The sequence below is a fragment of the Camellia sinensis genome, chromosome 10 (assembly GCF_055761805.1).
Source record: "Camellia sinensis isolate YWXY chromosome 10, ASM5576180v1, whole genome shotgun sequence".
NCBI lineage: Eukaryota > Viridiplantae > Streptophyta > Magnoliopsida > Ericales > Theaceae > Camellia > Camellia sinensis.
This window is the reverse complement of record NC_138970.1, coordinates 179,251,939-179,275,660: the sequence shown is the minus strand read 5'-3', so window position 1 is coordinate 179,275,660 and position 23,722 is coordinate 179,251,939. Positions and strand designations below refer to the sequence as shown.

Sequence of the window (23,722 nt, the reverse complement as noted above, 5' to 3'; positions counted from 1 at the left end):
AGTAAAATCAATAGAAAAATGAATATTTTAGTTATTAAACTCATGAAAAATATTATTTTAGACATCTTACGTATACTTATATTGAGTTTAATGACTGAAATACTCATTTTTCATCTGTTTTACTTAACAAAAATAAACGAATGATTTAGATTGAAAACAAATCAAAAGAAAATTGTTTATATTGATAAAATAAAAAACTCAAGATTTATTTTGTTACAAAACTCCAACTTTAGAGTTTTTCTTGTAATTACCCCAAAATAATTTGATGATCTAAATATTTTTTATGTTTTTAATTACTTCGTATCAATTGAAAAGAAAAACGAAAGCGGACTTAATTTTTTGTACAAAGTGTAATGATATATAAATAGAAAATTCACACAAAATTTTCATACATAATGATGTAGTTTAATAGTGACATTTCACTTTAAAATAAAATGTCCATAAAGATGATTTATATTTACAAGAATGCCACTGTCGTGTCATTTTGTGGTATTTTTTTGTATAAATTTTATGTAGCAATTTTTCTTATACAAAATTAAAATTGAAATAGGTCATAGTCAAAGTTGGTAAATGCCCAACAAAAAAACAAAAAATAGGAGTACAACTTGAGAGGTTCGGTCAGATTGGGAGGTTATCTAAGCACAGTCCAAATTGTGTTAAGATCTGCTTAGGCCCGCCTAAGCTCGAATTGTAACTCGAGATTGTATGTCTAAGTTCGACCTGAGTTAAATCTGAATTGCCTGAGTTGCTTGAATTGTACATGGATTTTAGTTTTTTTTTTTAAGCTAAATTATTAATTTATTAAAATTAAACTATATTTACATTTTGTTTAGAAATCATTACTAATATTATAACAAATAATTTATATAATGTAAGAGATATCCTATTTATAATAGTCTTTACAATTTATAAGTGAGAATAAAAAATTTAAGATTTTGTGTTACTTATGTATATAATATCTATTCAATATAATTTAATAATTTAAATTACTTTTACATCATGTAACAACTAATAATTTATATGTATAATTCTGGTTTCAAATTACTTGCATTATTTAATATCTTTGTCTAAATTCGTTCAAATTTAATTTAGAATTCTAAATTTTTGAACCCAATAAATTCAAAAATATATTTTCAAATCTTAAAAAAATTTGAACTGGACTGAAGTCTCGTTTGAAAATAGATTTTTTTAATAATTTTTTAATTTGTTTAGCTAAAATATGATATAAAAAATTAGTATGTTTGAGATTATTTTTTTAATTTTTCATAAAAAAAATGTATAAAGAGTAAAGATAAAAGAAAATTTTAATTTTTTTTGGTATAAATCATTAACTTTTTAATTATTTTAATAATTTTTCGACAATGCTACGTAACTCAAATTTTGTGGCTTAAAAGTGGCTCAAATGGCCAAAACGACGTCGTTTTGAGTACAGAGCAACATAAAAATGGTCAAAACGACTTTTGGCTATTTAAACCACTTTTGAGTCACAAAGTTTGAGTTACGAGACATTTTCCATATTTTTTTTAACTTTTAACTAAAAGTGATGCTGACAAGGAAGATCGAATTTCTCACCAAATTTTAAGGACGTGGGACATCATATCAGCACCGCTGCTAGTACTCCTGAATCCTCATTGCCTCAACTGACAAAACCCAGCATCTTCCATAACGCTCCTCCCCCACGTAACTCTCTCCCTGGTAGTTCATATTTAATAATCAATTATTGAAATCTTAGTATGTATTTATATATATGTGTGTCTATGTATTGATCTAGCTAGAGCGCTGAGAAATCTCTGCGTGTCTTTCAAGGAATCGAAGAAGGGATTCGAGGGTTGGGGATTCGAAAATGGCGTTTTTGGGGCTGAGCTCTGGATTCAAATTGTTGTTTTCTCTAGCTATTTTGTACGGACTAATGTCGACTTTAGTTTACTTCGTTATTCACATGAAGTTCGTAAAGCCTCTCGGCATCGACGCACCGCTCGATCGCTTCTCGGAAGCTAGAGCCGTTGAGCACGTTCGAGTTTTGTCCAAAGAGATCGATGGTCGCCAGGTCAGTCAAATTTCAATCAGTTTTTAATTGTTTCAATCAATTTCTATTCGGTTTTGTGTCTGGAAGTTATGGATTTACTATGTTATGTTTAGTTGACGAGAAAATGTAGGGAGGGAATAGAAATTTGACTGTTTTGAAAAATTCACTTGACTGAGGTGGGGTTTGGTTCGATTTTGTACTGACAATTTTAGATGAATTATGTTCTGTTTGGTTGACGAGAAAATGTAGAGAGGGGAGAGCAATTCAAGCTTTTGAGTATTGGAGACAATCAAAAGTTCACTTGACTGAGGTGGGGTTCAATTGGATTTTGTACTGAAAGTTCTAGATTAGGGGTATTTAATAATCAGATTCAATACTTAAAACTGAACGTTTGTGATAATCGATTAAACTTGTTTGATAATCACAATTAATGTCACTTAAAGATTTAAAGTGCCTTTTAAAATATAAGCTAAAATTTTTAAAAAAATTAAGTCATATAAAACTTATTTAATTCTGATTGAATTTATAAACACTAAATATAAGTATCAATATACACCGTTACAAACTTACTACTACCATCACAGCCACCACCATCATGCCACCGCTGCCGCCACTACCACCACCACCACCACCACCATCACAATATCAAAATTGAAATATACAATTTGAAAATAATAAGTTTTAAATTTGATCTTATACATATCAAACAACTTATTTTTAATTCAATACTTAAATTTTTATCAAACAGCACCTAACTATGTTTTGTTTGGATGACGAGAAAATGTATAGAGGGTTTAGAAATTTGGCTCTTTTTGGTTTGGTTTTTAAAAATAAAAAAAAAAATCCGATTTTTTTTTTTTTCTCTTAAAAATATAATTTGGTGAAAAAAATTATGGTTGAGTAAGAAATCCGTGAAATTCGTAATCCGATTCGGTCCAGTCCAATCCGGTAGGTTTGGATTGATCTTTTGAATCCGTGGTTCGGTTTCGGATTGAAAAATTAAAAATTCGTAGTCCACAGATCGGTTCTGGATTGAATTCCACAGTTCCGGACTAGAACCGATCCGGGCCGTATACAAATAGCTTATATTTATATTATACACCCTCCCGTATAGTATCTTATCTTATTTCATATAAAACCTAAACCTAAACACAAACCTAAACCCGCATAGTATCTTTTTTACTGCTTTTATTTGTTGGTTTTTAGTTTTAATTTGTAATGGTCTAAATAAACCAGTTTTCTTATGGTTGTTTAAATTTTAGAACAGTATGTCGTTATTATGGAAAGACATATTGCTATTGTGGAACTTATATAATGTTATATTTATGTTTTTATGAAGTTAAAATGTTTTATAGTTTTTTTTGTTATTTAATTATGTGAATTCGTGGTCCTAAACCGATCCAATCCGTGTTTAAATAGATTGGTTCGGATTGATTCCACGATTTAAACGGATTGAATTGATTTTAATTTTTCAAGAACTGTTGATAACAAATTGGTCCTTATTTTACCTCAATCCGGACCATGTTCACCCCTAAAAAAATTAAAAAAATGAAAAATATTAATCATTTTCGTATAATTTTATCTTTTTGAGTCTTGGAGTTCACTTGACTAAGGTGGGTTTTGGTTTGTACTGGAAGTTTTAGATTAATTATGTTCTGTTTGGTTGATGAGAAAATGTAGAGAGGGAGTAGAAATTTGAGTGTTTTGAGTCTTGGAGACAATGAGAAGTTCACGTGACTGAGGTGGGGTTCAATTGGATTTTGTATTGGAAGTTCTAGATTAACTATGTCCTATTTGGTTGACGAGAAAATGTAGAGAGGGGATAGAAATCTGGCTCTCTTTGCTTTGGTTTTCAAAAAAAAAAAAAATCTATATTTTTTTCTTCTAAAAATCTAATTTGATGAAAAAAAATAAAAAAAAATGAAAAATATTAATCATTTTCATCTAGTTTTATCTTTTTGAGTCTTGGAGACAATGAAATGTTCACTTGACTGAGGTAGGTTTTTTTTTATTTTGTACTGAAAGTTTTAGATTAACTACTTTATGTTTGGTTGACTAGAAAATGTGGAGAGGGCATAGAAATTAAAGTTCTGTGTGCTGGAAATTATTAAAAGTTCACTTGATTGAGGTGGGGTTTCGTTTCGATTTTGTACTGGAGGTTCTAGATTAACTATGTTCTGTTTGGTTGACGAGAAAATGTAGGAAGGAATAGAAATTAAAGTTTTGAGTATTGATGACAATGAAAAGTACATTTGACTTCACTCGACTAAGCTGGGGCATTGGTATTGGCGCTGTGGTAGAACATGTATTGAAAATAGGTGAAAATTAAAAAGTATTTTGATTTCAGTGAAAAGTGTGTTGAGTTTTTGAATTCAATAAAAATGTGTGTTAATATTTATTTATTTTTGTTCCCTAGGATAGTTGTTAGCAAGACCTGAAGTGTTGTTTTATTTTCCATTTTTCTTTTCGTAAATGAAAGAAATTGAGTGGGAAAGATATTTTTTTTCTTTGTTGCCTGCTGCCAAACATGCAATTTTTCATTTTTAGCTGAAATAGCCAAAAAGTGGCTACCAAACATGGTGAATTCACTGAAGCTTTAGAACTAATGCATTATCATTGGAAATGAAAGCAAAACAGATTGCAGAAGATTTTAATTTTGTATGTATATGATTTATATCTAGTTTTCTTTCCCAGATTCTGTTTCTGTTTGACAAAACTATGCACGAATTGGCTGGATAGACGAAGATTTGTGCATTGTTTTTCTTGGTAAACTTTTTAGTGGGATTGTTGATAGGTAGGGCGACAAGGTTTAGATGATGCTGCTCAATACATCAAAACGCAGCTTGATATGATGAAGGAGCGAGCTGGATCTGATTTTAGGTTGGTACACGGTTTCGCATTCAAGGTTTTGCAGTTAAATTCTTCAAAATATGTTAATTTTACTGCTGAAAATTTGTTTTGCTTGCAGGATTGAGATTGAGGACACCACTGTCAATGGTACCTTCAACATGATGTTTTTAGGTTATAGCATATCTCTGGGATATAAAAACCATAGAAACATTATCATGAGGTATATTATATGTTAACGTAAATTTTGCTTCTATGTTGGATTTTTTGGTATTTTTCACTTGCGAAACTTGGTATATTATATTAGACTACCAGTTACTTTTAGGTTCCAGTATTGCATACAGCTTGCTGCATTTCTAATTTGCATATTACACCTCTGATTTTATTTTATACTACAATTTAAGATGGTATAAGATTTTCACAAATGTGACAGAGCATACTGACATATGAACAATTTAGACTTCCATTAGAGAGAGAGATTGTCTCATAAGAATTGATTCCATACAATATTTTCCATGCAAGCATGCGTTAGTGCAATACTTCATAAATTGGCAATACATCAAATGCAAGTAGTTGGCCCATTTGCAAGACCATAGAAAAGCAAAACAAAATAAAAAAAATTTGGCTACGAAGCAAAAAACATAAATGTTAAGTTGATAGAGAAATGTCATAGTCACTTAGGGGTTGTTTGGGATGACCTAAATAAGTGCATTTTTTGTCTTTTTACGAAAAGATGTGCAGAAAAGTAGAGAGGTGATGTAATGATAAAAAGATAAAAAGATGGATTATTTTGATATTGCCAAACTTGGTCTTAGATGATAAGTTTCATTTCCTATTGGCCTTGTTACAGCATGAACTACATAAATCAAAGAAAAAGTGAATACAAAACTTGAAAGTGCTAAGCCCTTTGCCATGATACAATAATCATCAGTTTCTGCTGTTTTTAGGACTGGAAAATGTTAAAAGCTGTTGTTAGTCTTGATATATGTGTAAAACGTGTATAGATATGCGTGAAAGTGTTTAAGAATATATAAAAAGAATGATGAAATTATAAATATTTTGGCATTATATCCTTCTTAATGACAGCTTGTTAGCATAACCCTTTATAATTCCAATTCTGCATTAAAGGGGCAATTTTTCAATGTGTAAATGATACTAGGAAATGAGCTACCATCGTGAATGCCACCTTGAACTAACTGGATTTGAGTTGCAGGATATCATCTGTAGGTTCACAAGACAATGACCCATCAGTTTTAGTGAATGGCCATTTTGATAGTCCACTTGGTTCTCCAGGCGCTGGTGATTGTGGTTCATGTGTTGGTGGGTTTTGAAGATCATCTTTATGGTTTTGGTGATATTATCTTCATTACTTCTCCTTTGATTGTATGATTTTCTCTTTCACAGCATCAATGCTGGAAATAGCAAGGCTTACTGTTGATTCTGGGTGGGTTCCTTCTCGTCCAATTATATTTTTATTTAATGGTGCAGAAGAACTTTTTATGTTGGTAAGTAACTCTTGTGAATACTGAGTTCCTACCAAAAAATGAAAAAAAACTCTGGTGTTGTTGTTGTGTATGCAAAATTACAATTTGACTATCATTCTTCTAATTTCATATAGTTCTTGTATATCTCACTTGAGCTGATAATGTCCTCTCTGCATTTGTATTTCAGATTTTCCCATTGTTCATGTTGTGGAAGCAATGATTTGGTGTCAACAAAATGAAATTGATGTGATGATTAAACATAAATCAAACATTTTCAGGAATATCAACAAATTACAGAAATAGGTCGTTGCACGTGGGTGATGATGATGATTATACTACTGAACTAATCGTGAACCCTTGATATATGGTCACGAATATCAACTAATTAAATTTGTACTACTGCGATCTGGTCACCTTCTGAGATTTGCCATTTGTGACACAACTTTTAGATTTCCTCTATTTGTCTTCCATTATTAATCATCTTTTTTGTTTGTCAATATTTTCCCTCAAAACATAGAGAGAGTTAGAGGGAGAGGGATGAAGATTATGGCTTGCATATTGTCAGTGTCACAGGATTCTGGCTTGATATTTTGCAAAGTTAATCCATTTCAATGTATATCTTTATTTACGTAAATGCGTAGTTATTTTATTCCTCTTTCTTTCCTTGCATTTAATTTCAATCCCAACACTGCACTATAGATGGGGTTATTTGTACACTGTAGGTGGAGTGAACGAAGCGAAAAATAGGATAGTTCTGCTCACATTGCATATTCTTTATTGGTTTTGATTGCTAATATATTTTAATGTCTTTTTGATCATATATATTTTAATGTTGAGTAACTACCTTTTTACTTGAATGGAAGCATGTGCAGAAACTCAATAGGCCCATCATGACTTGTGTGCTGTGACCACTCATTTTGGCAGATCATGATCTGTTTACCACTGTTGTTTATTTATTTATATTTTTGGATAAGCCACTGTTGTTTTAAAATGTTTGATAGACTGCAAATGGCAAATGTTGTAAATGGTAATGTATTATTTTGCACAATTGCCTATTTTAAGCTAATAGGAGTCTAGTGTTGTGTTCTCCAGCTAATAATCATTGAACTTGTTAACGGTCTCCAACATTTCAGGGTTCACATGGCTTCATGACATCACATAAATGGCGTGACACAATTGGAGCTTTTATAAATGTTGAGGCATCTGGGACAGGAGGCCTAGGTAGGATTCTATCTGCAGCTTGCCCTCTTTTGCTAATATTGTTAAATTATTTATACCATGCTTGTGATATATATTTTTGGGACTGCAAAGTGCTTCTTGGTAGACCTTGTCCTTTTTGGTGGGTTATAGGGATTGATCAATAACCTCAAGCTCAATGCTTTAAAATAAATAAATAAATAAATGTGCTAGCGTACTTACTGTAACAGCAATAATGATAAAAATTCACTTGTTCAACATTGTTAATTTCTAGTTGAAAAATGACTGTACAAAAGTATGTAGTAACCAGACTATATTAGGAAGTAGCTATTATTTCTGGAAAACATAAAGAAGGTTTCTCTGTCTTTCTATGGTTATATATATGTTTGGGAGGTGGAATTGGATGGTTTGATGTATAGTTACAATTGCTATTTTCTATTATTGTGAGGGGTTTTGGGGTTTTAGTTTTGGGTTTTGGGGTTTTGTGAGTGGATTTGGGCTTCTTATGTATATGTATATGTTTTTTTTTAAGTTACAAATCTTCCTAAATTAAGAGCCCTTAAAATTATTCAATTATATATTTTCCATTTATTTCTAATTAATTATATAGTAGGTTTTCTAAAATGAATCCACTCTATTATTGACTGGAACAGGCTATGACCAAATGTCAACTTTCAGTGTAATTCTGCGTATAGATTGTTTTTCATTATTGACTTCCTGAATTTTATTTTGTTAAATGATATTCTTGCAGTGTTGGGAGTGTGTAAATTGACTTTTTCCATTAAAATCTTTAAAACTCTTTTGACATGGGAAAATATGACTGTGCCAAATAATCACCTATAATTGCCATTGTCTTTGGAGTTAAATTAGATATGTCAAATCAGGAACCCAATAAACTCCCTTCTCTGTTTTGATCACTTTTGATCCATTTTACTGAACTGGGTGATGGGAAATCACGGATATTTGCTGAACTGAATTTCAGAAGGTTCCCCAACTCATGTAATAAGAATTTGGTCTGTGGTTCACTGGAGTGTAATAATTCCAAGACAACTAAATTTGGTTATATTGGCTTATTGTTTTCTCTTCCTGAATCAGACCCTTTAAAATCTTGTTTGCATTGCCTGTGCAGATGAATACCATCAATAAACATGCCTAATCACTAACGCTTGCACTTATACGAGCTACCATTGTGCTTCCTAAAAATCTGAAAGTTGAAAATACACTGAACTTTCTTATTTTTGTTTCAACTTAATACTTGAGGAGGTCATTTCTTAAATTCTCAAATTCTCACTATTACCATTGTCCTATTTCTTTGATAGTGCTTTCATCCTTTTTGTGCGCCGCTGATCCACTGCTCTCAGTTTTTGATATAGCTATTTTGATTGCAATTTTAAGTACCATTTATGGGTTATGGCCTGACTACTAATGCAGATGATTGAGTTAATTGATGGAAATTGTCTATTGATTTTACAGAAAGAAAAAAAAAAAAAAAAAAAAAAAAGAAAATTCTAAGTTACGTATAACAATAGGAAAACTATCTTCTCCATTGGAGGTTCTAATCTTTGACATCTTTTGCATGTCATGCTCGCATTTATTGTGGAGCAGAACTCTCTGTTGATAAATTACTTTTCAATGAACAGATTTAGTCTGCCAATCTGGACCGGGGTCTTGGCCTTCGCTTGTTTACGCTCAATCAGCTTTATATCCTATGGCAAACAGTGCAGCTCAGGTTTTTGCTTTACTTCTCTGTGTATTTCTTATGAACTCCTTGATATTAGTTGATAAAGGAAGCATCAGTGTGGATATTGCACTTCAGTATTCTAAAAGTTGAAGATTTCTTATTTGAAGAATTTCCGTGAAACATGTGCATTTAACAAGTATATTAGTTAACTTGTTTGGAAAGATGTTTGGATTCATATTAGTGAATTTAAATATGATGTACTAGAAATTCATTGGGAAAATTTGACAGTTTGTAGTTTTTGTTAAAAATGCATGTTTTAGGAATTGCTATCTTAGCAAAGAAATATTTTTGATTAAAATCTTTAAATAAAAATATATAACTCCATAAAAGTTGTTTTGCAATTATTTAAATTGAAGTTTGACATTTGTATATACGTAATAATGGCACAAAATAATCATGATGATGCTTAATAAGATGCTCTGGTAACATGTTGCATTCAAGTTGGTTTACATAATGCAAATGGTGCTTGATATTCTTGGCTAATGAGCACGGTATGGTTAAATTTGGCAACTGAAATTTTATTTCATTGGACAGAGTAGTATGGAAACTTGTAGTAAATTCAGGAGAAAAATCAAACTCCAATGAGATGCTCTGGTAGGAGTGTTCATGAGGTCTTTCATTGTGTGCTGCATTCAAGCTGACATTGTTTGTATTATACGTCATTTTTGGGGGTAGTTACTCTTCTTAGGGTTGAAACCTTACAATTTATCTTCACTGCCTCGTCAATTATGTTAACGTGGTTGTTCCCCTGTTTTTACTTTTAATTCTGTACAATTGGTGTAGTTGTGAGTGTTTATTTATCTATTCATGTACAGGATGTTTTTCCTGTTATTCCTGGAGATACAGACTACAGAATTTTTGCTAATGATTACGGCAAGATTCCTGGACTGGATGTGATATTTCTCCTTGGTGGTTATTTTTATCATACCTCCTTCGACACAGTGGAAAGACTATTGTATGCATTACAATTGCTATTTTGGTACAGTTAATTTACTTGGAAGTTTACAATAATTTCATTCATGTTTGCTTCCTCTGACGCATGTACAACACTGTCAACCAGACCTGGCAGCATCCAAGTCCGCGGGGATAATTTGTTCAGTGTAATTAAAGCCTTCACCAACTCTTCTAAGCTACAAAATGCCCTTGAACGAGAATCTCTTGGAGTTGCAGCCAATGAATCCGATAATGAACGAGCTGTTTTCTTCGATTACTTAGCATGGTTCTTGGTATGTGACAGCCTACTAAATCAAGATGTGGTTAATAGATATTCTGCTAATTAATAGACAAAAAATATTTATGAGAGAACATGGTGTTAAGTGATAACAAATTTGTGAATCTTTCAGATATTCTACACCAGAAAGCAAGCTGTGGTACTTCACAGCATTCCTGTTGCCATCTACCTATTTATGCCCTTCTTATTGCGCTTAGCAAATGATGGGTTATCTTGTTCGATCGCAACATTTTATGACTTCATTAAAGGTAACATGGTTACTGCTCATATAATTGGAAAAATTGGTCCTGTTACCGTCATTTTGTGCTTGTTGAATGAGATACTTCAATTTATCTAGTATATTAGTATAACGTGGTCACTTTGCTAAATCTTCAGGAATGTTGGTCCATGCTACTGGGATCATTCTTGCAGCTCTTTTTCCAGTGATCTGTGCTATCTTGAGATTGCTTGTCACTGGTCATTCAATGAACTGGTAGGGATTCGTTTCATGCCAGATCACTTTCTGTCTAAACAATTGCCTTGGAGGAATGTCACATATCTTACTATACCATAAATGTCCATGTATTTGTCCTTAAGAACTTTCTGTTAGATACAACATGTATCCAGTTGGAGCTTAACAATTGATATATATCTGTTAAATAGTTCTTGATTTTAATAGCAAGAACTTCCATTAGATAGTCGGGTGTGGTCATTGATGGAAACTTGTTCTTTGTGTATGTTGCATGACATGAATGCAGAGTAGTGCTTTTCTTTTGTTTGTTTTCATAATTAATAACCTATTGTTGGGAACTGATGCTAAGCTCAAAGTGAATTGGTATCTTGGGTTGTATTACATAAAAAAGAAATAAACAAAATTTAAAGTTCCATTCCACTTCAGAAGTTGAAGTTTGAAGTATACAACCTTGATCTGTTATTTTCTTTTCTTTGCAAGCAATGTATCCACTTGCTGACTTCCATGGATCTCCTGCTTGTCTAAATGCAGGTTTGCTCATCCGTTCTTAGCTTTCATGATGTTCGTACCATGCTCACTTGTTGGTCTACTGATTCCAAGAATTGTTTGGAGATGTTTTCCTCTCTCTCAAGATGTGTCTGTTCTTAAAGCATCAAGAGAGGTATAAGTTTTGCTCTAAACCGTGTTAAATGATAAAAGTGTACTAAATTTATAGTATATCATTGTCCATTAGTAGGAATTAGAGTTGTAAGAAATGGAGTTTTGGCTATTTGAATAACTTTTGAGTAACATGTACAAAAACAACCACTCCAGAAATGGAGGAAGGTTGCATTCGTCTTGTCCTCTCAAGACCCCGATTTAGCATGAGCCTTGTGCACTGGGTCAGCCTTTTAAGTCATCTTTGCAAGGAGGGAAAAAAAGCATCCAACACAAAGTTGTCTCTTTCACTATGTTCTTTCATGGTGAAGAAAAGCCACCACGTTGCCAAAACATGTCATTTGTGTTCCACTTAGAATGTCAGCCAACTAAATTACTGATTCAAGCCTTTGTAGAACTAATAATTTTGTTTGCCATCCATATTATGAGTTTTTTTTTTTTGGGCTGAATTGATGGATATTGTGAGGCTTGTAGATTTTTGAGTCTTTGGCATATGAATGATGCAAGTTGTGACAGTATCTGACAAGAAATGTTGTGGGTTTAGGGGTTTCATTATCAATAATATGTAATTTTTTTTTTTTCAGTCCCATCTTTTGGTTTACCATAATTTTCATCAAACACACATCTGCTTTTGGGAGGTTGCCAGATCCATATTCTGATTGCATTTCATAACATTCAGAGTGAGCATCTGACATATAGATCTTGCAGGAACTAGCTGATGAGGCAAGGTTTTGGGGAGCATTTGGGTTTTATGCTGTTTTGACTGCGGTGTGTTATTCGATCCTTTTGCTAATTCATTATTGTTATGTTTTAACAAATTATTTGAGATGTGTGTTTGACTCGTTGAATTTTCAGTTAAAATTCAAGAGTATTTTAAAAAATTAATATTAGAATTGGCTAAATAGAACTTATGAAAGCAGGCTTATCTTGTAGCTGGCTTGAGTGGAGGTTTCTTGACTTTTTCCTCGTCAGTTTTTATGCTTCCTGCATGGATCTGCTTCTGCCTATCACTAAAGTCTTTTGGTCGTCAATCACTCAGGTAGTAATTATGATAAATTTTTTCCATTGTCATACGCTTTTGTGGACTGCATACTAGGTAATCTAACTTGTTATGCCACTGGTTTCAGGTCAATAGCATGTTATGTTGTACCTCTAATACCTTGCCTTGCCTATTCCGTCTACTTTGGTGGGTTTATTGCCCAATTCTTAATTGAGAAGATGGGAATGATGGGTTCTCTGCCACCTCCTCATGGTTAGTACTTCTGGACTTCTTTTTCTGTAGCTTCTTTCATTTCATGATGTTTTGGTTCTGTCACTACCAAGGTTCTGAAAAGCGGTTGCGGTCGCCGTAACGGTGGCGGTGACGCGGTTGCGGTTGCGGGGTGTAAAGGCCGTAGTGTAACGGTTGCGGTAACCGGAACCGTGAATTTTTTTATTTTTCGCACAATTTGAAAAAAACTTACCGATACGCATATTTTTTTTCCATGATCATATTTATTGGGTTAAAAATAAATATTGATCAATTTTTGTAAATTTTTAAGTATGATGCAATATATTTCATATTTTTAAATCACTATAAACTGAGTTTTTTATATTTTATTTTAACAATTAATGACTTTATATTATACAAAAAATCAATCACTAACTATTATACACAAGGTTCTGAAAAGCGGTTGCGGTCGCCGTAACGGTGGCGGTGACGCGGTTGCGGTTGCGGGGTGTAAAGGCCGTAGTGTAACGGTTGCGGTAACCGGAACCGTGAATTTTTTTATTTTTCGCACAATTTGAAAAAAACTTACCGATACGCATATTTTTTTTCCATGATCATATTTATTGGGTTAAAAATAAATATTGATCAATTTTTGTAAATTTTTAAGTATGATGCAATATATTTCATATTTTTAAATCACTATAAACTGAGTTTTTTATATTTTATTTTAACAATTAATGACTTTATATTATACAAAAAATCAATCACTAACTATTATACATAAGATAAACAATGACAAAAGTAAGAGAATAAATAAGAGCCTAAATATATATATATATATATATACATATTTTAACCAAGCCAAATAGATAATGACCACACTTATTATTATTATTATTATTTTCAAACAATATATAGATAGACACGCACAAACAAAATGGTTTAGTGATAGTAGCTGAATAGAATAGCATATGTCGTACAGTTTCAACAAATTAATAACATGTTCTTCATCTTCCCTCTTCTCTCTCTCTATCTCTTACTCCTCCATTTTCTCTCTTTATCTTCTCTCTTCTCTCTTCTCTCTATCCCTCTTCCCCCATTTTTAGTTTTTTTTTTTTTTGTGTGTTTTTCGGAAGAAACAGTTTGGAACCGTTACGTAACGGTGCTATAACAGCCGTAACGGCCTGTTACGACCGCTACGGCAGCCGCTGCGGCCGACACACCTGTGAATCTCAATCACACTGCAAAAGCGGCCGTAACGGGTGGCGGTAACCGCCAAAACCGTTACGTAACGGCGTTACGTAACGGTTGCGGCCGCTTTTTAAAACCTTGATTATACATAAGATAAACAATGACAAAAGTAAGAGAATAAATAAGAGCCTAAATATATATATATATATATATACATATTTTAACCAAGCCAAATAGATAATGACCACACTTATTATTATTATTATTATTTTCAAACAATATATAGATAGACACGCACAAACAAAATGGTTTAGTGATAGTAGCTGAATAGAATAGCATATGTCGTACAGTTTCAACAAATTAATAACATGTTCTTCATCTTCCCTCTTCTCTCTCTCTATCTCTTACTCCTCCATTTTCTCTCTTTATCTTCTCTCTTCTCTCTTCTCTCTATCCCTCTTCCCCCATTTTTAGTTTTTTTTTTTTTTGTGTGTTTTTCGGAAGAAACAGTTTGGAACCGTTACGTAACGGTGCTATAACAGCCGTAACGGCCTGTTACGACCGCTACGGCAGCCGCTGCGGCCGACACACCTGTGAATCTCAATCACACTGCAAAAGCGGCCGTAACGGGTGGCGGTAACCGCCAAAACCGTTACGTAACGGCGTTACGTAACGGTTGCGGCCGCTTTTTAAAACCTTGGTCACTACTGATTGCTCTCTTCTTGTTAAAAAGCTCGATTTACTAGTACTTTACTCTCATGTTATATGGACTTGGATATGGGTGTCGGGCGCAGTATACATCGAGGTGTCTGATTCTTCTAATTCCCATGTCCAATGAGGCATGGCAAAATTCATATTTCTTAATTTATTTCTTTTATTTTTTGTTAAAACCTATCACCTACTTCACCCACTTAAACCTACTCCACTAAACCTAACCCACTACACCACTACCACCTCCACTTCACCTACTCCTTACCTACTACACACTTCACATCTCCTATATATAGGAATCAATGTAATCAATGTAAATATAACTATATCAGATATCAATCAATAATACATAATTCATTCTCTCTATTTCTCTATACATCAAATTTTACATGGTATCAGAGCTATAGGTTAAGCTCTTGGTGTTCTTCGCCTTCCGGCGGGCGGCAACCTTGCCTTGACCGCCCGCCGGATTTCATTTCCCTATACAAATCATAACCCTCTCAAGGCTTGTGCAGCCCGTGGAGTGTACTGTTCCACTGTGATCACAGCTGTCACTGCTCAGAACACCATTGGAGTTCAGGGTGTGAACATTGTGCCCGAGGATTTTGTTGCAGAGCAATTAAAGTCCGTGCTGTTTGACATGAATGTTGATATTGTGAAAACAGGCATGCTTCCTTCCATTGGCATAGTCAAGGTTCTTCATCACTGTCTCAAGCAGTTCCCAGTTAGAGCTTTAGTCGTTGACCCTGTAATTGTATCTACAAGTGGAGATGTACTGGCTGGACCTTCCACACTTATGGAATCTTTAGTGGGTTTTGATGAGGGCAGAACAGCATTGACATCTGAAGAAGGTGGAGTGCTTGCAGTGGTCGAAGTTCTGGAAAGTGGGTCTCTTCAAAGCCGTGAGCACGCAGTGGATGTGTGAGGCTTCCTCACCAGAGTGTTTCTCTCCATTGTTACTTGGAATCCAAAACAAACCAATACTTTGCCTTTCTTTCTTTTTCTCTTCCCTTTTCCAACCTTCTCCACTCATTTATTTTATTATTATTTTGTACAAATCCAACCCATCCTTTTTCTTTTTCATTCTTTCCACACACTCATGTTCCCCACTCAACTTTTTTACTCCATCTTTTGAAAAGCAACCAACACACCCGCCCACAACTTTAAATCTCCCATTTCTTTTTTAATTTTTTATTACTTTCACATTCACACACTTCTCTTCAATTTTCTTTTCTTTTAAAAAAAAAAAAAACAAAAACAAAAACAAAAACAAAAACAAAAAAAGACGCAGGAAGATCTGCACACCAAACTCATTTTATTCATGTCAGGGCTCACCCCGATCACCATGTTTCCACATACAAAAAAAAAAAAAAAAAAAAAAACAAACAAACAAACACCCACATTCACAGGTGGGATTTTTCTTCTCTACTCTGCCGCCGGTCTTTTCTTCTTGCCTCCGTCCTGGGCGGCCCTTGACGGTGTTGCCTCCGTGTTTCCCACTCCACTGGGCACGATCACTCCACCATACTCCTCTACTGCAGCATATGGCGGACCTCCAAATCGGAACATCACGGTGGCCTTCCGCTTCAGCTCCTTATTTTCCGCCTTTAGCACACTTATCTCTGCTCGCGCATCCTTATACATGCGTTGGAGCAGAGCCAGCTGGGAGTTTAACTACTGCACCTCATTTGCCCTACTCTGCAGCCGGTTCGACAAATTTGTAACCGCAGTCATGGTTTCCACACATGACTTCAGAGTATACTGATTGGCCTCAATATCAGTTTGCACCGCCATTTTTTGCTCCACCGACCGCATCGGAAAGTTCAAAGGAGCAAACCCAGAAGTGTTTAGTTGGGGTTCACTGGCCACCGCACCAGTTATTTCTCTTGTGGACTCGTTCAGTTCTGGAAAGAGCGTAAGCAGACCACGGGAAGAGGAGGCCATGTTCTGGGTAGCTGGACGGGAAGAAGAGGCCATGTTATGGTTGCTGAGTGTTTCAGAGATGGGTTGGTTACAGAGTGTTTACAGAGTGTTACCAGTGTATCTCTCTCAGCCCACGAAGAGTTTTTTCAGAGGTTTCAGACTGGTTTGATTTCCACATGTTCTCTCAGCCTCCGCCTTCATTTATATAGCACATGACGAAGAGGCCGACACGCGCACTGTCGATCACGTGCATCGCCGCGTGTCTGGCGCACCTTTTGATGGCACGTCTTTTTATGGATTGGGCACGCCTTTTGATGGCACGCCTTTTTATGGATTGGGCACGCCTTTTGATGGCACGCCTTTTTGAAAGATTGGGCACACCTTTTGAGGGTGCGACTTTTTAAGGGTCCGACAAGACTCTGTAAACTGTCCCGACATTGATTCCGGTTAGCTCCTTTATGGGTCCGACAAGACTCTGTAAACTGTCCCGACATAGATTCCGGTTAGTTTCTACAAGGGTCCGACAAGACTCTGTAAACTGTCCCGACATTGATTCCGGTTAGTTTCTACAAGGGTCCAGCAAGACTCCGTAAACTGTCACAACATTGTCTTCTACAACGGTCCGACATGACCCCATAAACTGTCTTCTACAAGGGTCCGACAAGACTCTGTAAACTGTCCCGACATTGATTCCGGTTAGTTTCTACAAGGGTCCAGCAAGACTCCCTAAACTGTCACAACATTGTCTTCTACAACGGTCCGACATGACCCCATAAACTGTCTTCTACAATGGTCCGACATGACCCCATAAACTGTCTTCTACAACGGTCCGACATGACCCCATAAACTGTCTTCTACATCGGTCTGACACCACCATACAGTGTCCTCTACAACGTTATGACACCACCATCCAGTGTCTTCACCAATGGTCTGACACGACCATACAGTGTCTCTTATCCTCTTTTATTTTTATGTATTTTCTTGTTTTGTTACTCTCTCCAAACTCAAGTTGGCTAGTTCCTATCCCCCTTGAGTTTGCGGGGGGCTGTTAAAACCTATCACCTACTTCACCCACTTAAACCTACTCCACTAAACCTAACCCACTACACCACTACCACCTCCACTTCACCTACTCCTTACCTACTACACACTCACCCTCTTCTATATATAGGAATCATGAATCATTGTAATAAAAAGAACATTATATCAATCAATAATACATAATTCATTCTCTCTATTTCTCTATACATCAAATTTTACATTTTTCTATGGTGAATAGTGTTCACAAGGTACCTTAGAGCATTTCATGCGTATGTAGGCGTTCAATGCATGGTTTTGTGGTAAACTTGAATTATCAATTGTGCTTACTAGGTGAATGTCCAAGTACTCATATACGCATATCCCATACCCTTCACCCAAGTTTTGAGTGTCTGACATGGGGATTTCATACATCTAGAAGAATCTAAGTAAAATAGGTTTACTCCTGTGCTAGGTTTTCTTCATACTTATCAAATGTTGTATCTTTGTCCATTTACTACCCTTAAGAAAAAAAATTAAGGTTATTACTTACAAAGGATACATTAGATTTCTCCCCGTTCAAATATTTTCTTGATTCAAGTTTTGTTGAATTTTGCAATTTGCATCGTCATATTTCCTGCTCTCTAGTCACTTATGCTGGACTATCAACTCTTCATTTAAACTTAATCGCAGTTAAGATTTTACCTTTTGCAAACTTTGTATATTGAGCAATTTTTTTTCTTGTGTTTCTCCAACTGTAGTTTCAAATTTTATGATCTTCCTGTCCAAATTATTGAATGGTGTAAACTCCATGAATTTCATTTGTATGACTAATTAAACAGACAATGACGAACACCTGTATGGAACAATTTGTTTTTTATATGATTATACTTGAATTGGCAAGTGGTAAACTTGTATTTCCACGGATATTCATCTCATTGCATCTTTTTGATGCCACAGAACTGGTGTCTGTGAGAAGGTTAATGTGAAAATTTGGAGGAAGTAAAGCAATATAATTGAGTTTTTAGTGATATTCACAAGCTATGACGTCACATTTAAACCTTTGCTTGCAGGTTATTTTGTTCCTGACATTGTAGTAGCAGCACTTACTGGAGTTGTAACTGGTTGGTGTGTGGGACCTCTTATACCTGTTCTTGGCCATTGGTTAGCCAGATCAGCTATCCTGCAATTCTTGCTGCAACTTACAGTGATTGCCATGGCACTCTCATCACGATTCTTTCCATATAGCATTGACGCACCTAAAAGAGTTGTTTTCCAGCATACAGTTTTAACTACAGGTATTGAAGAAAAGTTCAAATGCTTCGAGTGTTATATTCGTTCTGTATACTATCATTGCAAGCCCAGTCTGAGTTACTCTGGATCAATTTTTTTCCCAGTTCCGGCTTTCAAAGTTGTGAGCTCTTCTTTGATAAGGAACAATCTTGAATTCAAAATCTTGTTTTGATTACAAAAATTGTTGGTCCTGTTTGAAACGTTTATCTCATTTTGCTGCAGTCTAATTGCAAAAAATCTTTATTGTGTATCTTATTGGCTAGCCTTTCTAAAGCATTGACTAATGAACAACAATGTGATATCTCTTCTAAATGCAACCCTTTTTTGGGGTAAAAGTTAACTGCAACTTTAGTGTTGGTTTATTGGAAATATTTAGTTGCTATTTTCATGTGTGTATATATATATTTTTTAAGATCTTAATTTTTAGAATTTGAACATGCTCTTATGTGCATTACTCTTGTATCTTCTGACTAGTGTTTTACTTCTGGGATTGACAGATGCAAGTCACATTGTGGACACCAATTATGAGTTTTCTGTTGTTGACTCCAATTCTCTACTTTTTGTCTTCAAACATGCGCCTGAAGTGGCAAAAGAATTGCAAATTGGTTCGGAGCTATCTTTCGAAACAGCCAATTTTTCTCACCAAGAAAATTGGATGGTATGTGAATTAAGCCAACACAATGTCAAATCATGAATTGAAACGATATTTGAATGATTTATGCCTTAATAAGGAATTATAATTAATGTGATGTGTTTTAAAAAAACACTGAATGTCTTTTCTATTGTACTAGATTTAATTTTTCACTCACCATTGATAGGTTGGTTTGTACTTGGAAGTGACTATTACATTCATTCTTTATTGCTTTTAATTTCATTTGCATCGTTGGTTGAAATTTGAAGTGGTGATCTGTTTCTTATGCAGGCAATCTATCCAGTATCTTTCTTGTTCTCAAGAAGCTTGAAATTTTCTGCAAAAAGCGATGAGGTCTTGAAGGAATATAGATATTTCCCCCATCTATCAAGCTATAAGCCACAAACGATTTCTGGTAGTGGATCTCGGAAGGTCTACTTGGAATTATCATTAGGGTGAGTTGAAAGTGATGCACATTGCTATTACTAGACTGATTGAGATCTTTCTTCCTTATTTACACTTTCAGTTTTGAGCAGTGGATGTGTAAATATTCTAAATATGCATGTGTAAAACCAGGGGCGGAGCCACAGCTATGACAGTGGTGTCAGTTGACACCACTGAGTTGAGAAATGCTTTTGAATTATATGTAGATTTTGTCTAAAACTTTTGGAGATTTTACAAGCTGACCAGTAGAATAAGAAAACATTCAAAAAAAAAACTTTATGAGCTTCACAAATTGGCCCCAATGGAATGGGAAAATATGTATAAAGAAATAAAAGTATTGTTTAGGTCATTAAAATGAAAGTAGAATGGAATGAAATAGAACGGTTATTTCTTAACCTCCCTATAAAATAACCATTTTTTTATAATGGTGAATGATGACACTATTTGCAATTCATTTTCATCATCTTTCTAGTGGACTAAACGTGACAGAACATTCTAATGAAATGATTATTTTAATTCCATTTTTATTCTAATGAACCAAACATTGAAAATGACTCACCAAGATTGTAGCAACCAGCATACAATGTTGTCTCCTCCTCGCAATTTTCATTCCTTTATGCCAAGTCTTCTTGTCACCGTCTTTACAATAAATATAAAAAAAAAAAACGAAACAAAACAAAAACATAAACAAAAAGAAAAACTTGTCAATGGTCTATGCCTGGAAGATTTGCAAGTTAACCTGATTCAAGCATTTCGAGAAGTTTCATTTAGCAAAAAGTGTTTGCTTGATTTTTGTGAAAACAATAATAAGAGTTTTTTTTTTTTTTTTAAATTATTTTTGTTGATGTGATTGACAATATATATAAATAATGTATTATGTGAAAGTTTATTTTTAATAAATTATGTGAACTTAAAAAAATTTACATAATTACACTGATGATGACTTGTTGAATGACCCACTTAGATGAAATTTTTGGCTACGCCACTATGTAAAACATCATTGTAGTTGAATTGTAGGTAAACCTAAATATTGTTTCTTTCTCGTGTAAATGACCAAGTGTGGGTGAGAGAGATTAGAGACGATCGGTTGTTGACCTCTGGGGAGATGGCAGACACTTTAATGGCCTGAGATCATAGGAGGTGGAAGAGAAGAGCAATGTAGGCTTTAGAGAGGAAAGGGGTGGCGGCGAGAGACCTTGAACACTTTGTATATGTTGTATGATTCTTGTTGCTCTTGTTATATGATTGTGGCTGCACTTATGATGCCGTTATATAGACTCCAGGAGTATTGGAGCCCAAGGAACCTTAAGACAGGTGGCAAGTTCTCCTCAACTCGACAGGAGAGTGATATCAACCCTACTAGTTGTGTCCTATGATTTAGGTCCTTGGGAATGTTGCATTATAGGAGCTGCAGGTGTAGGTATGATATCTTGAGAAGTGTATCATATATGCAACATGTGTAAGTATAAGGTCAACGTCTCTTTCTCTAAGCCAGGTCAAGGGGGAGCTGTCACTGTAGGGAGATAGCTACATGACCTTGACGATCTCTAGGTCTTAGCCTCTAATCCACAATCCTCTAATGATCCCAAGCAGGAGTGTCTGGGTCCTGCTCCCAACCTAGGCAGCCAAGGGGGTGTGTGCATAGGTGAGCCAATGGATCATTCTGAGCAACTAAGTAAACATAAGTGAGCTAATGGTTCAACTATGTTGCTATGGAGCTAGGGTGAGTGGGTAGAGCATATATTTCTTGAGTTATGAAGAGTCATGGAGAGCTCTAGGTGAGCCATTTCTATCAAGGTGAGTTGTGGTCTTGTTTTCATACTTGGTGGTGTGCATTTGCCGCTTAGGCTAGGCATACGACCCCAACTCATCGTGGTGCCTCAGGGTCTACCACATGGATGTGTGATGGTGATGACGTGACGACCATAGGACTCACCACGTGCCAAGCATAAAATAGATACCCACACCAAGTTAATAGTGAACAGGTTAAATGTCAAATTTACACATTTGTTTGATTTGACATATTATTTTTTGACATAGAAAACATAGTGTGAGGTTCTATATGATGTACTCTCACATCAAAACATGAGGTTTTATACATTTCTGTATTTTTCCCTGTTTCAGTTCTTTAAAGGAGGTTTGGGTTGCTGTCCTTAACATTACTGGTCCTCTATCTAATTGGTCACTTGCAAACAATGTTCTTCCAGGTGACAAATATAGTGTTGGTTCTTTCCCATCATGTTATGAGCTTTAAGTACTTGTATCCATACATAATTTATGCTTTTGAATATATATATTTTTTTACAGCTCCTGAAAGATTGAATGGTGGTCCACCTTCATATATGTGTAGACTCAGTGGAGCAAGCAATGATAACTGGACCTTCTGGTTGGAGGTAAAGCTCTAACCTCTTTTGATGTTTCTTTTTTTGTCTGTATTTCTACTGCCTCCTTTTCTCTTTTTCATTTTGTCAGCAGTCTTCATAACAAAATGTGAGTTGGGATCGCTCTAATTCATGCGATTGATTTTTCTGACATATGCTTAATTAATGCTGCATCAGTTTATTGAGTATGTTTATTAATTGATATGTTAATAATATATGTTGTTTAAGAGGCCTGGCAATTGCAAATTATTGTTAGAATTCCACATCTCTAGATTGATATCATTGCCTTCGTAATTTTTATTCTTCCAATTTTATCATGACCATTAATTCCAACATACAAATCACAACTTTCTCGGATTTCCCTGTTTTGATTGCTTCCCAGTACAATAAAATAAATTGTATATAAAAAATGATGATCCAATGCCCAAAATTCCCGCTAAAACGGGATCTAGGAAGGAGAAGATGTACACAGCTTTACCCTAGTACTGGAGGTTTCCGCTGCTCAAACCTACCCCACCACCAGGAATGCTAAATTAAAATGGATATAAACTAAAATTACAAATATATATATACACACCAAATTCATCTTCCTTCCATCACTAGATTGTATCAGTTTTCAAATCAGCGATAAAAGCTATGGTTCAAACCTATATTCAATATCTTTCTTTGGGTTTTTCTCCTCATTTATGCCCCATTTTTTGTGGAAATTGCAGGCAAACAGTACTGAAGCTTTAAGGATTGAAGTTGCCGTATTAGACCAACACTTGCTGGAATCAACCAAGAAGTTGAGAGGCCTTTTCCCGTACTGGGTGGATGTCACTGCTTATTCAAGTTTCATGTCTAGTTACGTCTTCTAGTCCCCTTCGATTATTCTCTGTTTGTAAAGACAAAAAATTTTGAGCTGCCCTTTTTTTGCTCTGAAAGTAGTTTTGTATCCAATGATTTATAGTGTAATCAAAGCAAATGTAGGGATTTTTTTTTTTTTTTTTTTTTTTTTTTTTAAATGTCATTTCTTGATACATTTTTGGGCTGCAACCGAACAACGGGATGGAGCTACAGAAGAATGATAGATTATTTTTGTCTTATACTATCATTTTGAACAGATGATTTCTTGGTATTATTGGTCTTGTTACGTGTAAAATAAATTGATGTATATTATTGATTGATATTGATTGATGTGTTGTGTGTTTACAATGTTTACAATTCCTATATATAGAAGAGATGGTGGTAGTAGGTGTAGGTGAAGTGGAGGTGGTAGGTGGAGTGGGTGGTAGTGGAGGTGGTAGG

General features: G+C 34.8%; 1 protein-coding gene and 1 long non-coding RNA gene across 4 annotated transcripts; one reads left to right on the top strand and one right to left on the bottom strand.

The window, feature by feature from the left end:
• The first annotated feature begins 1,560 nt into the window (after nucleotides 1-1,560).
• On the top strand, nucleotides 1,561-23,552 carry LOC114310307 (Zn-dependent exopeptidases superfamily protein). 3 transcript variants are annotated; one of them, XM_082892937.1, is made up of 22 exons: nucleotides 1,561-1,695; nucleotides 1,807-2,047; nucleotides 4,821-4,906; nucleotides 4,995-5,096; nucleotides 6,087-6,193; nucleotides 6,278-6,378; nucleotides 7,491-7,578; nucleotides 9,195-9,283; nucleotides 10,111-10,250; nucleotides 10,356-10,521; nucleotides 10,639-10,774; nucleotides 10,902-10,998; nucleotides 11,509-11,638; nucleotides 12,343-12,402; nucleotides 12,555-12,673; nucleotides 12,762-12,886; nucleotides 18,760-18,984; nucleotides 19,477-19,637; nucleotides 19,902-20,065; nucleotides 22,179-22,261; nucleotides 22,362-22,447; nucleotides 23,149-23,552. In XM_082892937.1, exons 2-22 carry the CDS (start codon nucleotides 1,844-1,846, stop codon nucleotides 23,290-23,292), a joined length of 2,613 nt encoding a protein of 870 aa, XP_082749063.1. In that variant the 5' UTR covers nucleotides 1,561-1,695; nucleotides 1,807-1,843; the 3' UTR covers nucleotides 23,293-23,552. The 3 variants fall into 3 exon arrangements, with proteins under 3 accessions (XP_082749063.1, XP_082749065.1, XP_082749064.1); XM_082892939.1 differs by having other exon boundaries at nucleotides 1,574-1,680; XM_082892938.1 differs by having other exon boundaries at nucleotides 1,576-1,680; nucleotides 1,772-2,047.
• LOC145801454 (uncharacterized) lies at nucleotides 16,477-17,933 on the bottom strand. Its single transcript, XR_014342999.1, has 2 exons — nucleotides 17,029-17,933; nucleotides 16,477-16,992 (listed from the first exon to the last, which is right to left on the bottom strand). It is a non-coding gene; the product is annotated as an uncharacterized LOC145801454 (long non-coding RNA).
• Nucleotides 23,553-23,722: the final 170 nt, after the last annotated feature.

Bases quoted from the DNA above. Each gene is read 5' to 3' on its own strand.
- LOC114310307 (XM_082892937.1), top strand. From the start codon at position 1,844: ATGGCGTTTTTGGGGCTGAGCTCTGGATTCAAATTGTTGTTTTCTCTA. The intron at 5,097-6,086 runs GTATATTATATG...TTTGAGTTGCAG, and splicing joins CATAGAAACATTATCATGAG to GATATCATCTGTAGGTTCAC. The intron at 9,284-10,110 runs GTTTTTGCTTTA...ATTCATGTACAG, and splicing joins TGGCAAACAGTGCAGCTCAG to GATGTTTTTCCTGTTATTCC.